This window comes from Anabrus simplex, chromosome 6 (assembly GCF_040414725.1).
Source record: "Anabrus simplex isolate iqAnaSimp1 chromosome 6, ASM4041472v1, whole genome shotgun sequence".
NCBI lineage: Eukaryota > Metazoa > Arthropoda > Insecta > Orthoptera > Tettigoniidae > Anabrus > Anabrus simplex.
The window spans coordinates 322,659,734-322,684,905 of NC_090270.1; the positions used below are offsets into that span (position 1 = coordinate 322,659,734).

The 25,172-nt window shown below is 39.0% G+C and overlaps 2 protein-coding genes across 4 annotated transcripts in view; both read right to left on the bottom strand.

The window, feature by feature from the left end:
* Nucleotides 1-3,200, bottom strand: part of LOC136876531 (luc7-like protein 3) — a 239,329-nt gene extending 236,129 nt beyond the window's left edge. For all 3 annotated transcript variants that reach the window (XR_010860603.2, XM_067150563.2, XM_067150562.2), the window contains exon 1: nucleotides 2,889-3,200. Coding sequence is in view for 2 of the 3 variants with exons in the window: in XM_067150563.2 (XP_067006664.1) it covers nucleotides 2,889-2,993 (105 nt within the window). In the remaining variant the exon portion in view is untranslated. The remainder of the gene's footprint in view (nucleotides 1-2,888) is intronic.
* Nucleotides 3,201-5,536: 2,336 nt separating this feature from the next.
* On the bottom strand, nucleotides 5,537-6,892 carry LOC137501303 (putative nuclease HARBI1). The gene is made up of 2 exons (XM_068228301.1): nucleotides 6,588-6,892; nucleotides 5,537-6,419 (listed from the first exon to the last, which is right to left on the bottom strand). Exons 1-2 carry the CDS (start codon nucleotides 6,890-6,892, stop codon nucleotides 5,537-5,539), a joined length of 1,188 nt encoding a protein of 395 aa, XP_068084402.1.
* Nucleotides 6,893-25,172: the final 18,280 nt, after the last annotated feature.

The following is a 25,172-nucleotide window of genomic DNA, read 5'->3' on the forward strand; positions in this document are numbered from 1 at the left end:
GTGTTCATAGGTTGCCAATGCGAATCTCGAAGATTGCCGAGGTCTACCGATTCAGCACTAGGCTGTAAATCTATCGCTAAAAAATGTGCCGATAATATCTATCAGTGTTGCCCACATTTTTTAAAATTCATCCTATGGCTGTGGCTGGTGACATTCTGAGGTATGGAAATTGTCGCACAATTTACATTCTCTCCTAAAAATAAAAAAAAATATTTTCTAGAGGTGCGTAAGTAGGTACCTAACCGTGGCAATGAACATATCGTTCTCTCTCCCACAACCAAAACAAAGTAAGATTTATATGAACCATTTTTCAAAATAATGTAATATATGCTGGTATGCAATGATGGAAGTTCTACCCAGATTTTTCCTGGACATAATACTACAGCCTGGCAACTTAATCTGAAGCCTCAAGAAGTAGTGAAACTGGAGGCCTCCTCTTACCCCTCGTTACAAGATCCACTGCTATTTGCTCCCATGAAGGAAGTGTCTTCCACATTACAAAGCAATAGGAGTTAAGTTTCATGCAGCGCAATCATACATTGAGTTTTGTGCATTACACTACAAGCATTTACAGAGGGAAGTTTCGTAAGACGCAACACACTGGCTTATCTTCTGTGCACACGTGTTAAGAACTGGCAGTCTAGCGACCTTGAACTACCTTAGCGTGCAATTGGCAATACCTTTCAAATGCTACCATTTGTAATGAAGTATCTCTTGCTTGCCTTGTGTGAAATCAAATGTGACTGCAGTGTAAGTACATGTTTCATCAAAATTGCAGCCCGTGCATTCCAATATTAGAGCCTGGGCTTTGCGTGGAGTGACTTGTCTTTTGCTTACTTCTTAGAGGACATGGTCGGGGCAGTCAACAAGGCTGCCAACCTCTCTGGTTAAGAACTAAGATGGGGAGGAAGGAATGGAAGTTAAAAGTAAAAAAAGACTGTTTCCTGTGTAAACACCATTGGTTTGGATAGGTTAGGGTAGAGCCTGAACGAGATCAGTGATTTGGAGACAAGCAAAGGGAGTCTGGAGGCGAAAGCCTCTAGGCTAGAACTGCGAAGCGGCCTTAGGCCTCTAGTTTCCCCTGTGCACACACCATAGGTCTGGACTCCCTCAATTTCTTTTACCGTCCATAACAGAGTCCATTATTCTCTAAGGTAATCTATCCTCCTCCATTCGCATCATATGACCCCACCACCAAAGCCAGTTTATGCAGTTTCATCCATCAAGTTAATTCCTAACTTAGTCTTTATTTCCTCAGGGTAAGGTTAGGGTGATAGCAGTGAGTTCTATGTGGGCTAGTGATGGAAAGTTGAATTAGAACAGTAATACGTTTTCATAATTGAGATTGATATGGGGCAATTACAGTGAATTCTATAGGGTCTAGTGGTGGAAAGCTGAGTTACAACTTTTTTCCATACTTTTTCAAAAACACACCTTGTCCCAGGGTGATAAGAGCATTGTACGTTTGATTCGACATGTCCTCGCTTATATCAGTTCTATTGGCTTGCGTTCTGATTCTGCCTGGGTTTGTAATCGAATCTAGTTATGAGTGACACGAATGGTGGCACATGCGACTTTCAGTCGGACAATAGGTATGCAAGTAGCTTCTTCAGCAATGGACAATGATGAGTGTTGCTCTTTATTAGGTTATAAAAGTAAATCTACTTCTGGGGGAGGGATGGTGAGTTCCAGGACTTCGCAATGAACTCATCTCTCTTCTCAAACAATTTCCCTTGCCATAAGACATGTGTCAGTGCGACGTAAAGTCACTAGCATCATCATCAAAACAATTTCCAAGTGAGATTTGTATAAATTCCGCTTCCTAGCAAGCATAAAGGAAGGATCTCTGTTTTCAGCTACTTTAGATATTGTTTCAATTCATTTTTGATGATTTTCCAAACGCATCCACTATCAAAGTATAACTGTAAATTAGTGAATATTGCTCAATATATCTAAAGAACACCTAACAAATTGTGAAAAATAATTAAGTTGAAAGAAGTTGATGCGAGTTTAAACGAAAGAATATGAGTAATTTTCATAACAGGTCTACGGTCAATCAGATGCACATTACTAACAGCTCAACAACCTCTGTAATCAACAGGCCTATTTAACCACAACAGTTTTCATACATAATCACTCCCATCATACACATGGGAAACCAATGTCTCATTCTGTTAGAATGCAGAAAAATAATAGCTTGTGTACATCACTGCAGCACTGTACTAACACTACGCTTTCAACAACAGAAACAATAAACGGAAAATCTACACAGCTGTTTATTTCTAATTACTGGAATTACATGACTTTTGTAGAAACTAAAACTCACTCTTTTATTCTGAATTCTTTGGTGTAGTTCTATTATTTACAAATACTGGCAACCAAGGCAGCCAGCAAGACCCAATACACACACACAAGTTCGTTAAAGAATAGTGCAGGAAATATAGTAGTGAACACTATTTATCAGTTCCCGGGCTTATCAGTCGGAATTCGATTTTAAACAAGCAAATTATCCATCTAAGCCCTATAAGGAATAATTTAGCAACGTAAATCTTTCCCTTTCAAACTGACAAAAAATCGACGTAATGAACCAGTAATCCGAATTCATCGGACTAGAGAGTTTAAGTGCAAAAAACTGTATATAACATATAACTTAAGATTACACATATATATTTTCAAAAGGATGGAAAGACAGACCTTAACGCATTATAAAATTTCAAAAAGAAAAGTCATTCCACGAGAACACATAAGTTAAATGAGGAATAAATACAAGTTTCAAAATAGCAAAGGTTAAATTACAAGACAAATCAACCCGATAACGTGAAAATTAAAGCGGCACAAGACCATAGACTATAACTTAAGTTACCATAATTATAATGAACATATATTACCTCAGGATCTTCCCAATTTAATTCCCTTGGTTTATCATTAGGCGCAACATTCCTATTTCTTCCCATAAGCTCGTCCAAAAGTGCTGCAGCAGCAAGGACCGCCATTTTCCCCTATAGATACTAACAACAGCAAATCGCAGCAAATACACCAACAGGCAAAAGCGGCAAAACCACACATATACACAACCAAAGAATACCAGGTACTTCAAAATAAATAACTATACGAATCGTTAGGAAATTGTCCGCCTGCCCCAATGAATATTACCCGAAGAAAACAATGTTGCCAAAAATCCGTAAAAGAAATGTTTTCATTTTTCAAGATAGGAAATCCACGGAATAAAGAATAAGCATAAACTTGGAAAATATATATAATTACAAAATTTCCCTCTGTCGAAAGTGGCCACAGTGCACAAAGCGTAATGAACAAATGAAATTATACTTTTGGTTTACAATAATTATTTTCATTACATTATTTTCATAATGTTTTTAAACTATAAAGGGGTTATATCACGTAGCAATAACTTCTCAGTAACTAAATGGAACCTCGCAAAGCTAACAAAGACATAGTTTAGTTCCATAACCCCTAAATTAAACTGCTTACAAAATTCACAATGAATCGAGGAATAGTCCCTCGAGCTCTTATAATTAATCCTATCACTTTAATGTCTTTCAGTCTAAATGTATCTTTAAATTAAACTAGCTGATGTACCCGAGCTTCGCTACGGAATTCTACATTTTACACCGAATTCTAGGTTAGGTAGTGTACACGTGAGCAAGATTGTCTTAAACTGTATAGCTCTTAACGTTACCCTAGAAACGCGACGGAAGGTCACCAAACATCTTTTCTCATATGAAGACTGAGGGAATTTTTACTGTAATGGTAGACCCAATTTCATACCATCAGTCACAATCAGGTTGGGATGTTTTCATTACAATGCCTTTTTCCATCCTCAGAAAGACTGTCTTAAGGCCTGTTTTCACATGTAGGACTGTGCTGCGACTGTGCTTCGACCGTGCTGTGTCGTCCGCAATCGCCAAACAGTATAAAGCATTCTATTTGCATTGAACAGCAGTTGAGTATTTTCACATGTAGGACTGTGTCCCTACCGTGTTGGTACCGTGCTGTCGTGGATCGCCAAGCAGAGCGATTACGGCCCACACAGTCGTCGCCTGGTCTCAGCACAGTACCACATGTGAAAATTAGAAACGGTCGCCCTAGTGTCGTCAAGCCGGACTTCCGTCTTATTTCGGTAGTAATCGGAAGCACTCGGTCGCACGTGATCCAGAGATAAACGAGGACAGAATAACATAGAGTGCGTAGTACGCTGTCTGAGTACTGTGCTCGTTGGTTGAGATACATTGTGTGATAGTTTGCAGTAATAGGTGTGGCGCAGTTGTCTTCCTTAAAGATGGAAGAACAAGTGATAATTTTAGTTCAACAACATGAATGCCTTTATAATTTGCAGCATAGAGACTATGACAACAACCATTTAAAAGACAAAATATGGAAGGATATTGCAGTGCAACTCAACATCACTGGTAAGTTTCTTTTAGAAGCCTGTTATTGTGCAGGAAGATATCGTTTAGGCCAAACTGAAGTGATTAATTTGTACTTCCCCGCTATTTTCAGCTGAAGAATGCAAAAATAAATGGACTTTGCTGAGATCTTACTATAGAAGAGCCTTGAACAGGAGAAGAACTATGAGTGGCCAGGCTGCCAAGAAGATTAAAAGATGGAGGTTTGAAATGCAAATGGAATTTCTCAAACCTTTTCTACAGGAGCGAGAGTAAGTTCAAATGTTTCTTAGGTTATCCGTAAAAATTACAAACAATTATTATTATTATTATTATTATTATTATTATTATTATTATTATTATTATTATTATTATTATTATTATTATTATTATTATTATTCAGAACTCACACAAATTTGGACGAAGAACGGGAGGAAAGTGAGGGCACATACGAGTCTGCTGATAATAATGCTGATAATTCAACACCACGATCTACTCCGTCCCCAGCGGTATCAACGGTGTCAATAAAGCGTAAAAGAGCAGCATCACAGGAGTCATCTACACGTACATCTGATTTAGCGACAACGTTAAATCAGTTTATTTCATCCAGAACCACAACTCAGCAAATGTTGGACCCAGCCAAAAGGAAACTGATGACGTTCTTCGACGACATATCCGAAACAATGCTGAAATTTAATAAACTCGAACAGGCAGAAATTAAACGGGAAATTTTCAACATTGTTAACAACAAGGAATTAGAAATTCTTCGAAAGGAAGCAATGCAGAGAAACAGCAATATAGTGGGATATAATTTAGCTAATATGAATACTGGAAACAGGACCCATCACGTTTCCGCACATGGCAATCTCCCTCATCTCAGCTTGTATGATCCTGGCACAAGTACTCCAGCCATAATACCGAGTCAAGAAACTCATTACCAGTAGCCTAGCATGAAGGACAGAATATAACATTAACATTTTATTTTTTTACTAGTGTCATTTAATAACAGAGCATATGTATCATGTATTGTGCTGAAAATACAGTGAATAAAATACAATGAAGCAAACTGTACACGTACGTCTTTGTGTTATCAGTTATTAATCACACCTTCCTTCCATCACAATGTCCCTTGTCTAGGGACCTAATTTGTCATTCATGAAATATTCTCGAAACGTTTCCCTGACTCTTGTAGCCTCAAAACTTCCTTGAACCCCAACATGTGGTAGCGCAGTAAACAATGATTGCTCAGAACGTATTCTGTTGTCTTCGTAATCGTTTACTACTGGCAGGTCACTGAGTAAATAGTTGTGTAATACACAGACTGCCAACACTACTTTTTCAGCATTTTCTGGGTGCATATGGAGTCTTCCATAGAGTACCCTATGTCTCTGGACAGCAATGCCAAAGGCATTCTCCACTACTCGTCGTGTTCTCGACTGCCGGAAATTATAATTCGCCTGCCTTTCATCACTGCGAGCTGTGGATCCGGGGTACGGACGCATCAGATACGTTTTTAGTGGGAAAGCTTCATCACCAAGTATTACATAAGGCACAACAGGTTCATTACAATTTGGCAACGGTTTAGGACCTGGTATATTTAACGTTTTGTTTTCCAAAGATCTTCCTAAAACTGATCTTGAGAATAGTCCTCCGTCACTGGACTTGCCATAACCTCCTACATCAACAGCAATGAATCTGTATTTGGCATCCACTAATGCCAAAAGAACGATAGAGAAAGTATGTTTATAGTTATAAAAGAGAGACCCGCTGCTTGGGGGCGCTTGAATAACAACGTGTTTTCCATCTAAAGCTCCTATAGAGTTCGGAAAACGCCACAGATCATAGAATTCTTCAGATATTTTCTTCCACATTTCCTCAGTAGGTTGGGGCATTTCTTGTGGAGACAAAATGTCCCAAATAGCCTCACATGTGGAGACTATTATAGAGTGAACAGCTGTCGGGGAAATTCTGTAACTGAAACTCATGGAGATCTGCGAATTTCCAGATGCGAGATACCTGGAAAATTTGTAAAAATTAATATTAATATCTACTCAGTGTACATTTCAATGTTAATTAACTGCATATATATGCGTATAATGCTAGTGGACATGCAAGTGGCAAATTTACACCAAACGTACACTGATGTACGATCAAAATACTTCAGTACATATGAATATTATTTACCGTAATGTTAATGCTAGTCTCTCTTCTGCACTAATGGATTTCCTCCATTTTGAATTCTTTTTCGTGAGATGTGGTTTCAGTTGTTGAAGCAAATTGTCAAACTTGGAGTAACTCATTCGAAAATATTTTACGAATTTTTCTTGGTCATTTCGTAGCCGACCGAAAATTGTGTGAAACTCTCCTTCTTCATCTCTCGTTGTAAACAATTTATGAACCCAGTATCGTTTCTTATTTTTCTTCTTCTTTTGTTGTAAAACAATGTACGCTGCACAGGCGATAACTACGTCTTCTTCGTTCAGATCCATGTCTCCAACCTGTGAGCACAGATGCAATGAACAAGGACCACATGACCACAGCACAGTCGCAGCACAGTCCTACATGTGAAAAGACACAGTAGGCGACACCGCCGTAGCACGGTCGAAGCACAGCCGAAGCACAGTCCTACATGTGAAAACTGGCCTTTAGTGGTTTTCCCAACTGAAATGAACATACAATGACGTCAGTAGGAATGGCGCGATTAAAAGCAATGCTTTCATATTGCGAAATACTCGTTGAAATGAAACACCACACATTTTCTCACTTTCAACGAACGGGACTGCGCTGCCTATCTAATAGTCCAAAGTTCCAGACCTGGAATGACTAAACCGCAGACAGCCGTGATCCGTGAACACTCTTCGGCTTTCTTCGGCGGGGAGAGGGTCGAATAGTGGAGACTCCCAGGGCGAAAACTATGCCCAATTACCGGTACTAATCTGTTTCCTAGGAGTACCCGATGAGTCGGAAAATATCAGTTCACTTCACTGGCGGCGGAAAAATCTATCTGACTTGAAGGCAAATTATTCCTCCAAATTAAAAGAGAAACACCCTCTTCACTGCTAGTTTGGAATAAATTGAATGTAGAATTTAATAAAAGTGAAGAGAAAGAAGCTTTTCTTAAGAAACGGCTCTTTTCAGAGTTGAATTTTGAGTTATTTAGTGAATATTGTGGTGCTATAACTTGGAAAAGGCCTAAATTGTTATTCTAGACCAGGGCATAATACTACTACTACTACTACTACTACCGGTACTACCACCACTAAGTGAGGCACTGCCTTAAGTATGCACACTGCTCATTCAAAACAGCTCGTCAGAGTAGGGAACGAATAGCTGAAATACTATGATGAAGCAGTGTGTTATGTACCAGCTGTATCAGAAAATGTACGAACCAGAGGAATGGCATGCTAAAGAAGAAAGTTTCATAACCCCCCGACTATTTCCTGCCAATATTCAGTCAGACTGTTATACTCGGTCCGCAGCAGTAATCCCATCTATCGGAGTTGAGAGGCAGCATAAGAGACAAAGAACATCTCAATAAACAATGGTCAATGTAATGTTATTGTTGATCAATGTTATGCACTTTCGATATTATAGGCCTTCACATTTAGTTTTCTTCCGACTCTGAAATACCACTCTTATCTTAGTCGGTACGGTAAAACTGAATAAAAGATAAATGATCGGAAATTGTATTCTCTATAACTTTTTATATAGTACTTTCGATAGGACCAATAACTTTGGTATTTAAAAATTACATTTTAGGCACCTTCTCCTAAACTACATTTTCGTCCAGGATGAATAAAATTGTTTATAGCTTAGACTGTCGTTTCTTATTCCCCAACTCTATATACCGATTTTCATTAAAATCTGTCAACCCATTTTCTCGTAGCTCGGCGTTGATATGGATTTAGCAACAAAAATACAAATTCATGAATATCTGTGTTATCATAGCCGGTACAATAAAAATGTACAAGATATTAATTTAATTCTGTATAAGTTTGGTTACCGGGTATGTAGTATTTATCGATACGACAACTAATAATATAAATATTTGAGAATTACATTTAGGCCTTCCCCTAAACTACCATTTCACTCAGCGTAAATAAAATTACTTATAGCTTAAACTATAGTGGCTCATTCTCCGACTTTGCATGCGAATTTTCAATGAAATAGGACCACTAATAACGTAAATGTTTAAAAATTAAATTTTAGGTCTTCCACTAAACTACCATTTCGCTCAGCGTGAATAAAATTATTCATATGCTAGATTGTAGCGACGTATTCCTCGACTTTGCATACCGGTACCAATTTTTATTAAGATAGGACTACTAAAAAATTATAAATTAAAATTAAATTTTAGGCCTTCCTAAACTACCATTTCTATCAGCGTGAATAAAATTATTCATGGCCTAGATTGTAGCGACTTATTCCCCGACTTTGCATACCGGTTCTCATTAAATTCTCTTTGGCCGTTTTCTAGTGATGCGTGTACATACAGACAGACAGACAGACAGACAGACAGACAGACAGACAGACAGAAATTACGGAAAAGTAAAAAGTGCATTTTATATATAGAGATTATGATCGGTTCCTAGATAAGTTTCTTTCCCCTTTCAACTTCTTCTGGCTGGTCTTTGGAGATTTCAAAATGAACTGTGGGTCTATTATGATATATCCCACACATTCCTTGTAAGCTATGATGTCAATTCTCCTACTTCTTCCGTTATCGGCAAGTCTGCATCTCAAGGATTATTCATGACAATCTGCTGTTTTGAATTTGAACTGTGTCCTAGAACTAAGTTGTTGTTGTTTTAGTCATTAGACCGAGACTGGTTTGATTCTGCTCTCCATGTCACCCTATCCTGTGATAACCTTTTTATTTCTACGTAATTGCTTCATTCTACATCTGCTCTAATCTCTTTGTCATATTCATACCTTGGTCCACCCCTACCGTTCCCACCGCCTACACTTCCTTCAAAAACCAACTGCACGAGTCCTGGGCGTCTAAAGATGTGGCCTATCATTCTATCTCTTCTTCTCGTCAAATTTTGCCAAATCGATCTCCTCTCACCAATTCGATTCAGTATATGTTCATTCGTTATTCGATCTATCCATCTCACCTTCAGCATTCTTCTGTATTCTTCAGCATGCTTCAGTATTGCTTCAAATAAGATGGACTTATCAATAGAATATGCAGAGGAAGTATTAATACACACGACTCGTACATCATTTGTTGGCGTGGAATGACATTAGTAGACGAATAAGTTTGAGTGGCGTTTATAAAAGTAGGATAGATCACAATATGAAGATAAAGTTGGAATTCAAGAGGACAAACTGGGGCAAATATTCATTATAGGAAGGGGAGTTAGGGATTGGAATAACTTACCAAGGGAGACGTTCAATAAATTTCCAATTTCTTTGAAATCATTTAGGAAAAGGCTAGGAAAGCAACAGATAGGGAATCTGCCACCTGGGCGACTGCCCTAAATGCAGATCAGTATTCATTCTTCATTCAGTACTCAGCCATGGAATCCAGGATACAAAATTTTAATGTTATCTCAGGTGACCCGTAAAGGCCGGTCTCCACTGATTAACATTTAACACCAACATGCTAAATTTATCATCATACAATTGGCATGTATATTGTGATTGTCTCTTCCACTTGACTTTGCATGTTAACTCAGGATGTTGAGGTTAACACTTTTAACATGTTGGCGTGTCAAGTCAATTCGTTGTTCGAGAGATGTCGGCACAGCTTCAGCAACTTCCGTGCTGTTTCCATTCCAACCTTCGATCAAGATTCCAACAAAAAAGCCTAAACGACACAAACGACGTACCTACTTCTCGTGAATTAGGATTATAGTTACAGCACTCCGCAATACTCATTCCCTTTGTTATAAGCTACCGTACAAATACAGTACGCGCACGTATGTCGTTCTCTCTGCACTATAACGGTACTAAAATGTATAGTCAGAAATGGAGTGGAGCAAGGAGATTACTCTGGACTTAATGATATAATAGAAAGGCCTTGTTTGTGGGATATCTCATCAAAGGAATGCAGAGATAAAGCGAAGAAAGCCGACAGTTTCCAGGAACTCAAAATTATCTAAAATTGCTCTCGCGAGTGCATCGAAAAGAATACTATCGTCCCTCCGCTCCCAGTACGGTACAGTCGAGAATTGTAAAAAGTTCAGAAAAGTCGGCGGCGGCAGCGGACGAAGTTTATACTTCTAAGTGGTTTACTTTTGAAGCAATGAGCAGGATGAGGGGAGGAAATGTGCCTAAAAAACTGCGTTTCTAAATCATAACAAGAAGCAACAGTGGCAATAACAAAGGCCAAATACACTTCATCTTCTTTTCTTTTTGCTAGTGGCTTTACGTTGCACCGATCAAATTAGGTCTTATGGCAACGATGGGATAGAAAAGGCCTAAGATTTGGAAGGAAGCGACCGTGGCCTTAATTAACGTACAGCCCCAATATTTTCCTGATGTGAAAATGGGAAACCATGGAAAACCTTCAGGGCTGCCGACAGTGGGATTCGAACCCACTATCTCCCAGATGCAAGCTCACAGCCGCGTGTCCCTAACTGCACGGCCAACTCGCCAGGTAATCCTCTTCATCTGAGTCCATTGTCCTTGTTTGAAAATACTAGACACCAGCTAAATGTATTACTTTTTCGTCGCCATAAGACCTATCTGTGTCGGTGCGACGTAAAGCCAATAGCAAAAAACAAGTATTACCACAAATTGATATAATGAACTACGTGTATATAGAAAAAGGAAGTCAAGTTTAACATGTTTATTAAGTGTGGACACAATGTTAAATGAAACAGTATTCAACATTTAACGTTTAACATGTTGATGGTGTCACCAGTTAACATTTAACATGTTGCTGTTAAATGTTAATCAGTGGAGACCGGCCTTAATGAATACGTACCTATACTGTGAACGAGATTTTTCTGAAAATAAATTAAAGGAGATCAAAATCGATGTGGAAGAAACAAAGGATGAAGCCATGTGTTATTTGTATTTGTTCTGTGATTATCCACGAACTAGAAAGAGGACTATAGAGTGGCTAAAATGGCTGTTACAGCCCTCTGGGTGGTGCCAAGGCGAAATAGCGACACCAAAGTTTAAGCGCCATCCATATACTTCCTTCGCTTATTGCATAAACGGTAGAGACAATACGCGACACTTCCGGATTTAGCCTTGTTTAAATGGGAGACAATTCGCAAGTGACGCTCCTAGTATCGTGACCTGAAAATTTGCGCTAAATTCAAATATCAATGGAAATGTATGTACGGAAATGGATAAATAAATTACGTCTAGAAAGAAAGTGTTGCTAAAATATTAACTTCAAAGTTGCTAAAGCAATTCTGGATACATGAATGAAGAATTATTTAACAAGTTATTATTTAAAGACTGAAATCTATGTATATAAAATAAGAGTTTTGTCTGTACATTGCTCAGAATTAGAAAAAATTGCACTTTTTACTTTTCCGTAATTTCTGTCTGTCGTCTGTCTGTACACGCATCACGAGAAAATGGCTGAAGAGAATTTAATGAAAATCGGTAAAGACGGGGGATGAGCCACTACAATCTAGGCTATAAATCACTTTATTCACGCTGAGCGAAATGGTAGTTTAGGGGAAGGCCTAAAATTTAATTCTCAGATATTTATATTATTAGTGGTCCTATCGATAAATACAACATAACTAAAGTTATATAGAATTCAATTTCTGATCATTTATGTCTTATGCATTTTACCGTACCGGCTATGATAACACAGATATTCATGAATTTGTATTTTTGTGTCCCTTTTACCATGGCATTTGTTGCAAGTGGGTGAAGTTCAAGATGTGGTAGACTTATTTTATGATTGGACGCTTGCTGTGATACGCGACCTCATTCCTACTCGTTCGATGTCCAGAAAATTCCCCCCATGGAAGAAGAGTGATACCGTACTAAAAGTGCTGAACTAAAAAAATCGGTAGCCTGGAGACAATGGAAGAATGCGCCCTCCGACAGAAATTATAAAATATTCTCTGACCTTCGCAAACACCACAAGTATTTATTAAGACGGGATTACTCAGAATATATTAACGAAGCCTGCCTTGAAGTAAGACACAACAGTAAAAGGTTCTGGTCACTTATAAATAACAGAAGAGACAACAAACGAATACCGGAAGTGGTAACCTGGGACCATTCTGTAGCCAGTGGAGCAGATAGACCTGAATTATTCAATGAATATTTTACCTCTAATTTTGTTAAACCTGTGCAGTATGCTGAGTTTCCTAAAATCAAACCTGTAACTTCCCATAGCCTCAGTAATATTTCTACCACGGAATCTGAAGTGTACTCCCTACTTTCGTCTTTGTCAGAAAATAAACCCACTGGTCCTGATGGTCTCAGTCCTATCTTCCTTAGGAATACAGCAGTAAGTCTTTCATACCCTATTAGTGTGATATTCAATCGGTGCTTCTCAGTCGGCTACTTTCCGAGCTCCTGGAAACTTGCTTATATCACACCCGTTCTTAAAGGTGGACAGAGGTCGGATATCGCAAATTATCGCCCGGTCTCTATATTACCTGCTTTATCAATCATTTGTGAAAGGATCATCCATCAGCATTTGCTTGCGTTTACAATTCCATATATATCCCCTCAGCAGCATAGTTTCCTCCTTGGAAGCTACTGCGTAACTAACTTGGCTATCCTCCATCATGCCACGTCTGCCATCCACGCGGGCTCTCAACTTGATGTATGCTATTTCGACATCGCGAAGGCCTTCGATACCGTGGATCACACGCTTCTTGCACACAAACTTTCTGAACGGTTTAACGTTCATGGGAGACTCCTAGCTCTAATTAATAGCTTTCTGAGGGAAAGACTATAGCGCGTGGTCCTTGATGGATGCAGGTCTTCTCCCACCACCACCCTCTCTGGTGTCCCGCAGGGTAGTGTCCTAGGTCCACTTCTTTTTGCCCTGTTTATTGATGACCTTATTGATACTGTTTCCCACAATTCATGTGAAATCCTTCTCTTTGCAGATGATTGTAAAATCTTCAAGCAGATCGATTCTCCTACAGATACAATCCAGTTACAAAATGCTCTTGATTCACTGTAAGGTTGGTGTACTACATGGCGTCTTAAACCTCATCCCTCCAAGTGTTCCACCATTTCGTTCACATTTCGTAAATCCCCCGTTCTACAAGAATATCACCTACTGAACCAACCGATTGCTCTTGTTGATAATCAAAAAGACTTAGGAGTGCATTTTGACAGTAAATTGTTGTTTGTCTCGCACATAAACAGGGTTATTTCACGTGCTATGTCACTCCTCGGTTTACTCTACAGGTTTTCTGACATCACAGATGTAAATGCCCTCCGAGCATTCTACTTTTCCTGTATCTTACCTGTTACGGGGTTACCCGAGGACCAGCAGAGGTGAAAGAAGGTGCGGGCTGGAATGGGTCTAACTACAAGTCCGAAAGATTAATTAAAATTTCAATAAAGGTTATATTTTCGAACATAGCAAGATTTAACAATTAACAATACCAAAACATTAACAATCTTTCAGTAGGTGCGATTGCAATAACATATCAGGTACCATGACAAGGATTTTACAAGGCCAGTACATCCAAAATTTAGTAATCCGGGCTTCCAGTCCCTCGCTTAGCATTTGTTGAGCTCACGGCTCCCAGTTACGAGAAGGTACACAGGTTCAGGGGCAGAAAACCCCAAGTTCACGGAGCACTTACCTAGCCTCCAAGAAGGAAAGAGCTATCAGGCTCTCAAATTCTTAACATCAAAAATTTACAACACCATGGCCTTCTATGACCCAATTTTACAATTTGAAACAGGGGTATCTCGCACCCAACCTACAAGGGCCTTTATGAAAAGGAACAGGTTTATAAAATGGCCCAAAATAACAAGATGTCTGGAAGCGAGTACTTGCACTCCTACATGAACACTTGTTAAAACCTAAGGGGCACTAGGCCGATTAAACAGGGGCTATTCCTACACTAGGGAGGTGACTCGTATAAGAAAAATAATTTAACACATTAATGAAGAGAAGAAAATCGGTTATGAAAACGTAGTCACCTCCAATCAAAAATGAAAGGGAACTCGAGAGGGTAAAGCACTCTCTATCCCCGATTTACAGTTAAAGAGTTTTGAAGTTTTTACATTAGACAGAAGAAAGTTACATTTAGAAACTAAAGTTACATGTTTAAAGATTCGGACCTTCCCCTCGGGCTAAACTGGTGAAGAAAGCAATAAAGAAAGATGTTATGGGGCCATTACCTTGACGGAGAACAACTGCCTGGTGAAAGAGGCGCCTACCCGCCTCCTGCTTTACACCCGCCCTCTCAGAAATACGACGATGAAGTGGCCAAGAGGCGTGAAAACCACGGTATTTAAACCCTCATGGAAAATTCGAGATCTTTCATGAATCATTAAGACACACCCACATAAATTTTATTGGCTGATACAAAAATGGAGAAGAAACACAGGATAGGTTAGAAATTAATTACAAAAAATCGGGATTGGCTAAATTCAAAACTGGCGAAAAGGAGGGAAATATTGCCAACCCAGAAATAAATGAACATCACTTAGTTACCAGAAACCTAGAGATACAAAACTTCTTCAGAAAAGTTCTTTCACTTCGCACCAGGATGCAGGATCCTAGGTTTTAGTAGCGACACCTTGAGACAAAAGTTCAAATTTATTACATTATCAGTTGCTCATTTTTATCAGTAGGAGAGTACTATTAGGCGCAGAATTAGAATGCGTGGGATAGGGGTGTACCTCCCGGTACATTACCTATTGTTGAATACGCCTCTCCAGTCTGGTTCATTTCTGCTTCTTCAAATCTCTGCCACCTTGACCGTGTACAGTCTTTTTTCTGCGCTATTGTCAGAGCCAGAGTCCCTGCATGTCGGAACCTAAGCACTATATCCAAGTGCTTAGGAAACTGAACCTTACGACTCTTTCTGCTCGGAGGAAAGTAGCCGACCTAAAGCTGCTATACAAAGCAGCTAATGGTCTATTTAGGTCTCCTGATTTAGCTTCCTTATTCCCCCTCCACGTCCCATCCCGTAGTACCAGAATAAAGACCCTATTCCATATTCCTTACTCCCGGCTTTCTCTCACCCAAAGGTCCCTTTCTATACGTATTCCAGTAATGTTTAATACATTATCCATCAACAAGAACCTAGACATCTTCGTAACGTTTCCTTCCTTCCGTCATGATATTTCTAATTGTTTGTGTTTGATTTTGAAGTAAAGGAACTTGGTGCCTTCTATACTTTATTGCATTAGATATGTCTTAATGATGCGATATCACAACTTGATGACGGACATGACTGTTGCATGCGTAACCATTTTCAACAATACAAAATCATCTGACCAATCGGAAATAGGCTTAGAAAGTGCCAACTTCAATTAATGAAATAATTTTACAAAAATGAAAAGTCTCTTCATAACATCTTGCCCCCCTTGAAAGGAGTTCTTTCAACTAAACTATTGTAACATTGTAATCTTATACCTATTGTAAAAGCACTTATTCTGAACATATGCATTAATACAAAACTCTATACATACATATTTTTATCATTAAAAGAAAATAATATTGAAATTATATCTTTGATGAAAAATAACACAAATTTAAAGATATCACAGGAAATCTTGAATTCAGTTCTCCTTGTCATCCCCTTCAATGGGAAGAGGGCATACTTTCTTGATGCTTCGGGTAAAAGTTCCACCAGCCGTCCGAACGGTGACAACCCTCACCTCACCATCTTGTCCAGGGTGAACTTGAACTATCCTACCTCTGGGCCACTCTAGAGGAGGGATGTTGTCCTCAATTAATAGCACCAAAGAATCAACATCAATACGTCGATTAGTATCATGCCACTTGACGCGTTTTTGCAATTCCTGCAAGTATTCTCGCTGCCATCTCTGCCACAACCGCTGCCGAATTTTCTGCAAGTGCTGCCAACGTGACAAGCGGTTATCGGGTTCTCTCAACAAATCCCTTTGCACGGGTTGCACGATCGAGTCACTTAGAAGAAAATGTACTGGTGTTAAGACTTCTAAATCATTTGGATCATTTGGCAAGGGAGTAAGGGGACGTGAATTTAATACCGCCTCTATATCGCAAAGAATAGTGTAGGTTTCTTCGAAAGTTAGCACACGACCCTGTGTTTCAGTCAACAAATGTCTTTTCATCATCTTTACAGCTGCTTCCCACAATCCCCCAAAGTGGGATGACCGGGGAGGAATGAAACTCCACTGTATCTGCTGCTGTGCGAGTGAGGAGGTAATGGTCGTTGACCCCTTTTCCAAAAAGGATTGGATATCTTGTAGTGCGTTCGCTGCTCCAATGAAATTCTTCCCATTATCAGAGAAAAGCTGCTTGCACAAACCTCTTCTCGCCGTAAAGCGTTGCAATGCAGCTAAGAAAGCTTCGGTCGTTAGCTCCGACACCAACTTCAAATGCACTGCCTTGGTACTGAAGCATGTAAATACAGCTACGTAACTCTTGTAAGTATGAATGCGGCCCCTTCTGTGGCTTTCTCTTACAGATATTGGACCTGCATAGTCCACTCCTGTGGTAACAAAGGGTCGAACAACTAACGTAACCCTTTCTTTTGGTAAATCTGCCATGCGTACCTCTGGAACTGTAGGATGGTAACAAAAGCACTTCAGACACCTCTTGACAATCCTTTTCGCTTCTCTTCTGCCACTGATAGGCCAATATCGTTGTCGAGTTGCATGTAGCAGTTGTTCTGGGGGACAATGCTTCAGACGACGATGTTCATTTTCCATGATCATTCTGGTGATGTGATGATTTGCTGGTAGAAGCACAGGATGTCTCTGTTCTGATGTTAGCTCAGAAAAACGAAGCCTTCCTCCAACCTTAATCAATCCGTCACTATCCAGAAACGGACTGAGTGACTTTAGAGAACTCTTCTTTGGGAGGTCTTGATTATTAATTAAGCAATGTAGTACTTGAGGGAATGCTTCTAATTGTGTCCATTTGACTACCTGCTTCTCTGCTTTACAAGTTTCTTGTATTTCTAGTGAACCTTTTTTCCTTTCCGATGGTTTGAGTTTGCAGTTATAAATGAATCTTTGACAATATGCTACTATACGGCATAATTTCGGAAATGACGAGAATTTATTCAGTAGAATGCTGGTTGATGTTGCTGTCAACGTAACTGCTGTGACCTTCAGCTCTGAGAGTTCTGTTTCGAATTCTTCTGAATGCTCTGGTTGTTGACGTTGTGTGCGAAGCCAAGAAGGTCCACTCCACCACAGCTTTTTATCTTCGAGTTCTGCTGAAGTAATTCCTCTTGAGAGAAGATCAGCTGGATTTTCAGTCGAAGGAACATGCTTCCAGGTGGTTGCATCAGTGGCTTCTTGAATCTTTGCAATCCTGTTTGCCACAAATGTCTTCAGCAGCCTTGGCTCAGTGTTGATCCATCCCAAAACAATTGTACTGTCACTCCATAATCTGATCTGACCAATTTTTTCTTTCAAAGCACTCACTGTTGTTTTGACAAGTTGTGCAAGAAGAAGGGCTGCCTCCAATTCGAGTCTTGGCAACGAAATGGTTTTTAAAGGAGCTACTTTCGTCTTCGCACAAAGTAAATTGGAAATGTAGAGACCACTTTGCGTTTGACAAACTGCATAAATGCATGCTCCAAAAGCCTTCTCTGAAGCATCACTAAATCCAAACAAATCAAAAGAGCCAGAGCAATTCCCAGGATTTATGTTTCTCATAATTCTGATGTTGTTCAGTCTTTCTAATGACGTATAGTACTCGTTCCAAATCTGAAGGTGCTCTCGAGACAATGGCTGATCCCATTCAAATCCATCTACCCATAAGTGTTGCATCAACAACTTCCCTTTGATCAGTACTGGACCCACGAGTCCTAGTGGATCAAAAATCTGTGCGATTTTGGAGGCGACTTCTCTTTTGGATCTTGGTGACTGCTTTGTCAGCTCAACTCGAAACTGAAGGCAATCTTGTGCTGAGTCCCAGAGGAGTCCAAGAGTCTTACTAGCTTCACCTTTGTCTAAAACCAGTAAAGTCCCTTCGTCGCTTTTGCTCTCCAAATCCTGCAAGATCTCTTTGCTGTTGGACCTCCATTTCCTCAAATGCATTCCACCACTCTTGAGTTTATTTTGTATTTGCCGCCGTAGCCCGATCACGTCTTCTAGAATGTCTCCTCCACTTAAGCAGTCATCCATATAAAAATCATCACGAATAGCCTTTGCTGCTGCTGGAAATTCATTTTCATGAAGAGTAGCCAATTCATTTAAGCATCTCATGGCATGGTAAGGTGCCGATGCTGTTCCGTATGTTACTGTATTCAACTGATAAATCCTCACAGGGGCTGAAGATTCCTCTTTCCACAAAATCTGCTGTAATGCTCGATCTTCAGGATGGATGAGGATTTGCCGAAACATCTTTTCCACATCTGCCGTCATGACGTACATATGGCTGCGAAATCTAAGTACAATGTGAAAAAGATCTCGCTGTAAATTAGGTCCTGTCATGAGCTTGTCATTGAGTGATGTCCCGAGTGATGTTTTTGCCGAGGCATCAAATACCACTCTGACCTTTGTGGTGTCACTATCTGGACGTACCACTGGTTGATGGGGTATGAAGTATGAATTTGGTACATCTTGATTTTGGTTTGTTTCAATCAAGCTCATATGCCCTAGTTTTCATATTCATCCATGAAATCTGAATAAGCTGTCTTGAGTTCGGGGTGTCTGCTTAACCTCTTGACTAATGATTCTAGTCTGTTTAGTGCGTGCCTTCTTGATTCTCCGAGGATGACATCTGGCTTGATAGGGAGCCTTACGATGAATCTACCTGTTGTATCTCTCGAAGCGGTGTCCGTGAACTGTCTTTCACATATTCTTTCTTCTGATGTGTAATGTTGAATCTCCGGAATTGCTTCTTGTTTCCAAAATTTCTCCATCTGATCTGATAATTGTTGATTGCTAATTTTCATGCATGTTGTTGTTGATCCTTGTTTGTTCTCAAAAACTTCACCACCTATAATCCAGCCTAATCGGGTGTTTTGCAGAGCTGGTTGTCCTTCAGCTTCATTCTTGGGTGGACCTATGACTATTTTCCAATAAAGTCCTGCACCAATTAACATGTCGATGTCTCCAGGCTTGTTGAATGTTGGATCTGCCCAGCGAATGTCTTTTGGAATAATAATATTGTCCTTCTTGATCTCCAACTGTGGCAATCGTCCTGTTATAGTTGGCAAAACTAGAAATTCTGCTTCCACCTCAAATCCGTCATTCGTTGAAGCGAGGTGTACTCTCGTAATTCTTTTTGTTTCCACTTTGGAACAGTCTACTCCAATGATCTGTGTGTTTGTCTTGACATTCGGTAAACCAAGTTTCTTATAAAGACCTTCCTTTATTAGATTCGACTGAGATCCCGGATCCAGTAAGGCTCGGCATGTCATTCTTCTTCCGTGAACATCTTTCACATCAATTAAAGCTGTTGACAAAAGTATTTGTGATGTTATTCCTTTCGCCAAGCTCACATTGAGTGAAGCAGGTGAATGCTGAGATTCGACACACAGGTTTATGGGCACTTGATTTTCTTTAACACTTTGTTTCTGTTTGTCATCTTCCTCAGCATGTAAAAGTGTGTTGTGAAGAAGTCCACATTTCTTACATTTTGATCCTCTGCAATTTCTTGCAATATGTCCTGGTTTCAAACAGTTATGACACTGTCCTTTATCTCGAAGCAGTTTTCTTCTGTCTTCAACTGATCGTTTAATTAATTCTTCACATGTAAAAATGGGGTGACTTCCACCACACAGATTACAGCTTGCCTGAGACGTCGTCATAACAACTTTCTTGTTAGGTTGTCTGTCCTTCAGATTTGCCTTCATGTTCAATGCCTTGGTTTTGTTATGATTTAAAAGCATGTATGATTGGGAACGCTCAGTTAAAAATTTCAAGAAATCATCCAATGTTGGCATCTTCTCTGGAGTGTTGCCTTTCACGCTTTCCTGCCAGTCTCTTTGCTCAATGAAATCCAGGTGCTTCTTTGCTAGATGAATAACCAATGTGTCCCAATATTGTACCGGTTGCTTCATTGCTTTTAATGAAGCCATGTGAGTTTGAATATGAAATTGTAATTGCCTGAGTGATTCAGATTTGTTCTCCTTAAAAACTGTAGGAAACTTGAAAAGTTCATCTAGATGTGTCTCGATTATCATCATTTGATTATCATATGTATCTACAAGCAAGTTCCACGCACTTGTGTAGTTTTCTTCTGAAATGGTAAAACCTTCAATGACTTTGCGTGCCTCGCCCTGCAGAAGACCGATCAGATACTGATATTTTTGAATATTTGTTAATTGAGTATCATTATGAATGGTTGACTCAAAACTGTTCTTAAAAAGCAACCATTTTGTGAATTCGCCGTTAAATTCCGGTAATTTAATTTCAGGTAATTTATGTATTCTTCTGTTATGATGTGGAACTTCCTGTTGATGAACGGCGTTGTTTACTGCCGTGTTCATTTGAGCTAGTAAATTATTTTGAACATCCTCTGCTTCATCTAATATCGTTTGCAGTTGTGTAACTGCTCTCGCTCTCCCTCACATTCTTCTTCAAACTGTAATGCAGCTGTTTCATCAGTGATCTCAGTTTCCTCTATTTTCATCTGTACTTCTTCAAAAGAATTCCATAGCTCTTCACATTTTTTAATTCTAACCTTCGCCTCTGATTTTGACGTGTCATCTGTAATCGACTTTATTATTCTTGTTAACGTGCCTTTTACTCGACTACGCGATTGTTTCAATTTCGTTAGTTGCGACATATTTAAATTAAGGTTATGCTGTGAAAGTTCGAAGGGATTGCGTGAAGGTTATGTATAAATTTAAAGGAATCGTGTTGCTGAATTGAGGTTATATGACAAAAGAATATGGATCTTTTATATTTATGACAACAGGAGGATCAATGGGCTTGAATTATTATTTTTTATTATTATTATGTTGATCGGTGCATGTGCATGTTTGTTACAAAAACATGCGCTAAAAGAAAGGCTAGAATCTAAGAGTACCGTATGTATAGCAAGGATGGTGTATATGTCAAAGAGACTCACGCTCTCACGGAGATTCTTGCCTTGAGCGGCTAAGAGAATGTAAAACTTGAAATCTTGTTGCTACTTCTTTGGATGTACTAAGTACGAAAACTCGAATCTTACTTGCCTGATTACTGATTTATGCTGCAATCCGTTGAAGTTGTTGGCCTCAGCGGTCTGATCTTCGTTATGAACGAGAATGCAATATCCGTGAATGATTCCACGAATTCGAGATGTGTTGTATTTTTGCTCCGATGCTTAACCTCAATTGCGACGCATTGTTTTCACTTCTGGATTTCACTTTTCATGATCTTGCTTGTATTGAACATCTCAGGTTATCGAGAGCCGTGCTGTTGGGCGCCAATGTTTGTTTTTGATTTTGAAGTAAAGGAACTTGGTGCCTTCTATACTTTATTGCATTAGATATGTCTTAATGATGCGATATCACAACTTGATGACGGACATGACTGTTGCATGCGTAACCATTTTCAACAATACAAAATCATCTGACCAATCGGAAATAGGCTTAGAAAGTGCCAACTTCAATTAATGAAATAATTTTACAAAAATGAAAAGTCTCTTCATAACACTAATATATCTTAATTTTCCTTCTTGTTCTTTCCAGTTCTGCTCCTGTATTTACTGTAAATATATTTTTCTTTGTTAATATCGTTATTTATGTAAATATGTATTATATATGATTGTACGGTTTTATTGTGTATATGTGTGTTCTTTGTAAATATTTATATATCTTTCATTTTAGACTCATATCTATTGTACATAGCTCGGATCTTTGTAATTCGGCGTAATGCTGTTGCTGATCCTGAATAAATAAATAAATAAATAAATAAATAAATAAATAAATAAATAAATAAATAAATAAATAAATAAATAAATAAATAAATAAATAAATAAATCAATCAATCAATCAATCAAAGCCGAGCCACGAGATAATGGGTCGACAGAATTTAATGAAAATCGGTATATAGAGTTGGGGAATAAGAAACTACAGTCCAAGCTATAAACAATTTTATTCACTCTGAATGAAATTGTAGTTTAGGGAAAGGCGCATAAAATTTTATTCTAAAATACCTTTGTTATTGCTCCTATTGAAAAGTACTACATAAAAAATGTTACAGAAAATACAATTTCCAATCATTTATGTTGTATTCAGTTTTACCGTAGCGACTATGATAAGAGTGGTATTTCAGAGTCAGAAGAAAACTAAATGTGAAGGCCTACAATATTGAAAGCGAATAACATTGATCAACAATAACATTACATTGGCCATTGTTTATTGCACCGCGCCGTCTCAAAGGATTGTTGTGATGTTCTGTCACTCAACTCAGATGGGATTACTGCTGCGTACCGAGTGTAACAGCCTGATTGAATATTGGCGCGAAACAGCTGGGGAGTTAGAAATCTTTCTTCTTAGCATGTCATTCCTCTGCTTCATACATTTTCTGATACTGCTGGTATGTAATACACTGCTTCATAATAGTATTCCAGCTATTTGATCCCTACTTTAACGCGCTCTTTGGAATGAGCATTATGCAATCTTAAGGCAATGGTATGACCTGGTCTAGAATTACAATTTTTTTTACAAGTTGCTTTACGTCGCACTGACACAGATAGGTCTTATGGCGACGATGGGAGAGGAAGAGGCTAGGAGTGGAAAGGAAGCGGCCGTGGCCTTAACTAAGGTACAACCCCAGTATTTGCCTGGTGTGAAAATGGGAAACCACGGAAAAAGCTGCCGACAGTGGGGCTAGAACCCACAGAATTACAATTTAGACCTATTCCAAATTATAGCACTTCAGTTCGCTAAATAACTCAAAATTCAACCCTGAAAAGATCCGTTTCTTAAGAAAAGCTTCTTCCTCTTCACTTTTATTAAATTCTACATTCATTTTATTCCAAATTAGCAGTGAAGAGGGAGTTTCTCCTCTGGCTTGGAGGAAAAGTTTGCCTCCAAGTCATATAGATTTTTCCGCCGCCAGTGTAGTGAATTGATGTTTCCAACTTATCAGGTACCCCTAGGGAAACAGATTAGTAAAAGGGCATAGATTTTGCATAGATCTCCACTGTTCGACACACCCCACCCCTCTCCTCGCTGAAATAAGACGAAGAGTGTTCACGGATCCCGGCTGCCTGCGTTTTGGTCATTCCAGCTCTGGAACTTTGGACTGTTATATCAGCAGTATAGTACTGTTCGTTAAAAGTGAGAAAATGTGTGGTTTTTCATTTGATTGAGTATTTCGTATGAAAGCATTGCTTTTAATCACGCCAGACCTACTGACGTCACCGAGCTCGATAGCTGAAGTCGCTTACGTGCGGCCAATATCCAGTATTCGGGGGATAGTGGGTTCGAACCTCGCTGTCGGCAGCCCTGAAGATGGTTTTCACACCATGCAAATGCTGGGGCTATACCTTAATTAACGCCACGGGCGCTTACTTCCCACTCCTAGGCCTTTCCCTGTCCCATCGTCGCCATAAGACCTATCTGTGTCGGTGCGACGCAAAGCCAATAGCCTACTGACGTCATTGTAATGACTTATGTTCATTTCAGTTGGGAAACCACTAAGACAGTGTTTCTTAGGATGTAAAAAGGCAGGTGGAGAGTGAGTGTTTGCCATTATAAGGAAAACTCCCCAACCTGATTGTGACTGATGGTAGGCAAACAGGCCTACCATTACAATGAAAATTTCCTAATCCAGTCTTCATATGAGAAAAGACGGTTGGTGAATTCCCCGTCGCGTTTCTAGGGTAACGTTAAGAGCTATGCAATTTAATACAGTCTTGCTCACAACGTGTACACTACCTAACATAGAATTATGTATACAAAGTAGAATTCCGTAGCATGGCACGGGTACATCAGCTAGTTAGACATATAATCAAGATGTGAAATGGACTGCTGTGAAAGGGCTTGATCTTTCATTTAAGCATTACTTTTTTAGCTTTAGCATACCTGTATGAACTTTCACGGCTAGATTTGTCCTTTTTCTCATTTAAAAGCATTGTACATCACATTAGCACACTTGTCAATAAAAATATCGGCACATTCCTTACACACATGATACAATGAATTTACATTTAAGAGCTGGACAATTTTCCTTTTAACTTGAAGCCTACTAACAGAAAGAAAATCTATAAATTTAGCTGCAAAAACATTCAAAATTTCCCTATAAGCAATACTTGCCATTACAATAGGGTAAAGCAAATTTGCATCATCATCATCATCATCATCATCACATTTCTTAAATCACCCATATTATCTTCGGTGCTTGACAACGCATTACGGCATTCCAAATGGGGTAACTTGGAACACAACCAGCCACACACATATGCATATGCATTTTCCTGAATTAAATCAAAACCCACAGATCACACCTACAACAACACATCGGTATTGAAGGTTAACTTCTGCACTAATACAATGCAGTGGCGGCTCGTGAAAAAATCGTCCTACGTGCTACAAAAAACAAGCTAAATACGCTGTTTTAAATCTGCATATTGCCATGATGAACAACGCATACTTCAAACTTGGTAATAATAATAATAATAATAATAATAATAATAATAATAATAATAATAATAATAATAATAATAATACAACTTTTCCCACGATTTATAACTCAGAA

Coding starts and splice junctions, on each gene's coding strand:
- LOC137501303 (XM_068228301.1), bottom strand. CDS start 6,892: ATGGATCTGAACGAAGAAGACGTAGTTATCGCCTGTGCAGCGTACATT. Junction 6,420..6,587: donor AGACTAGCATTAACATTACG/GTAAATAATATT, acceptor CAAATTTTCCAG/GTATCTCGCATCTGGAAATT.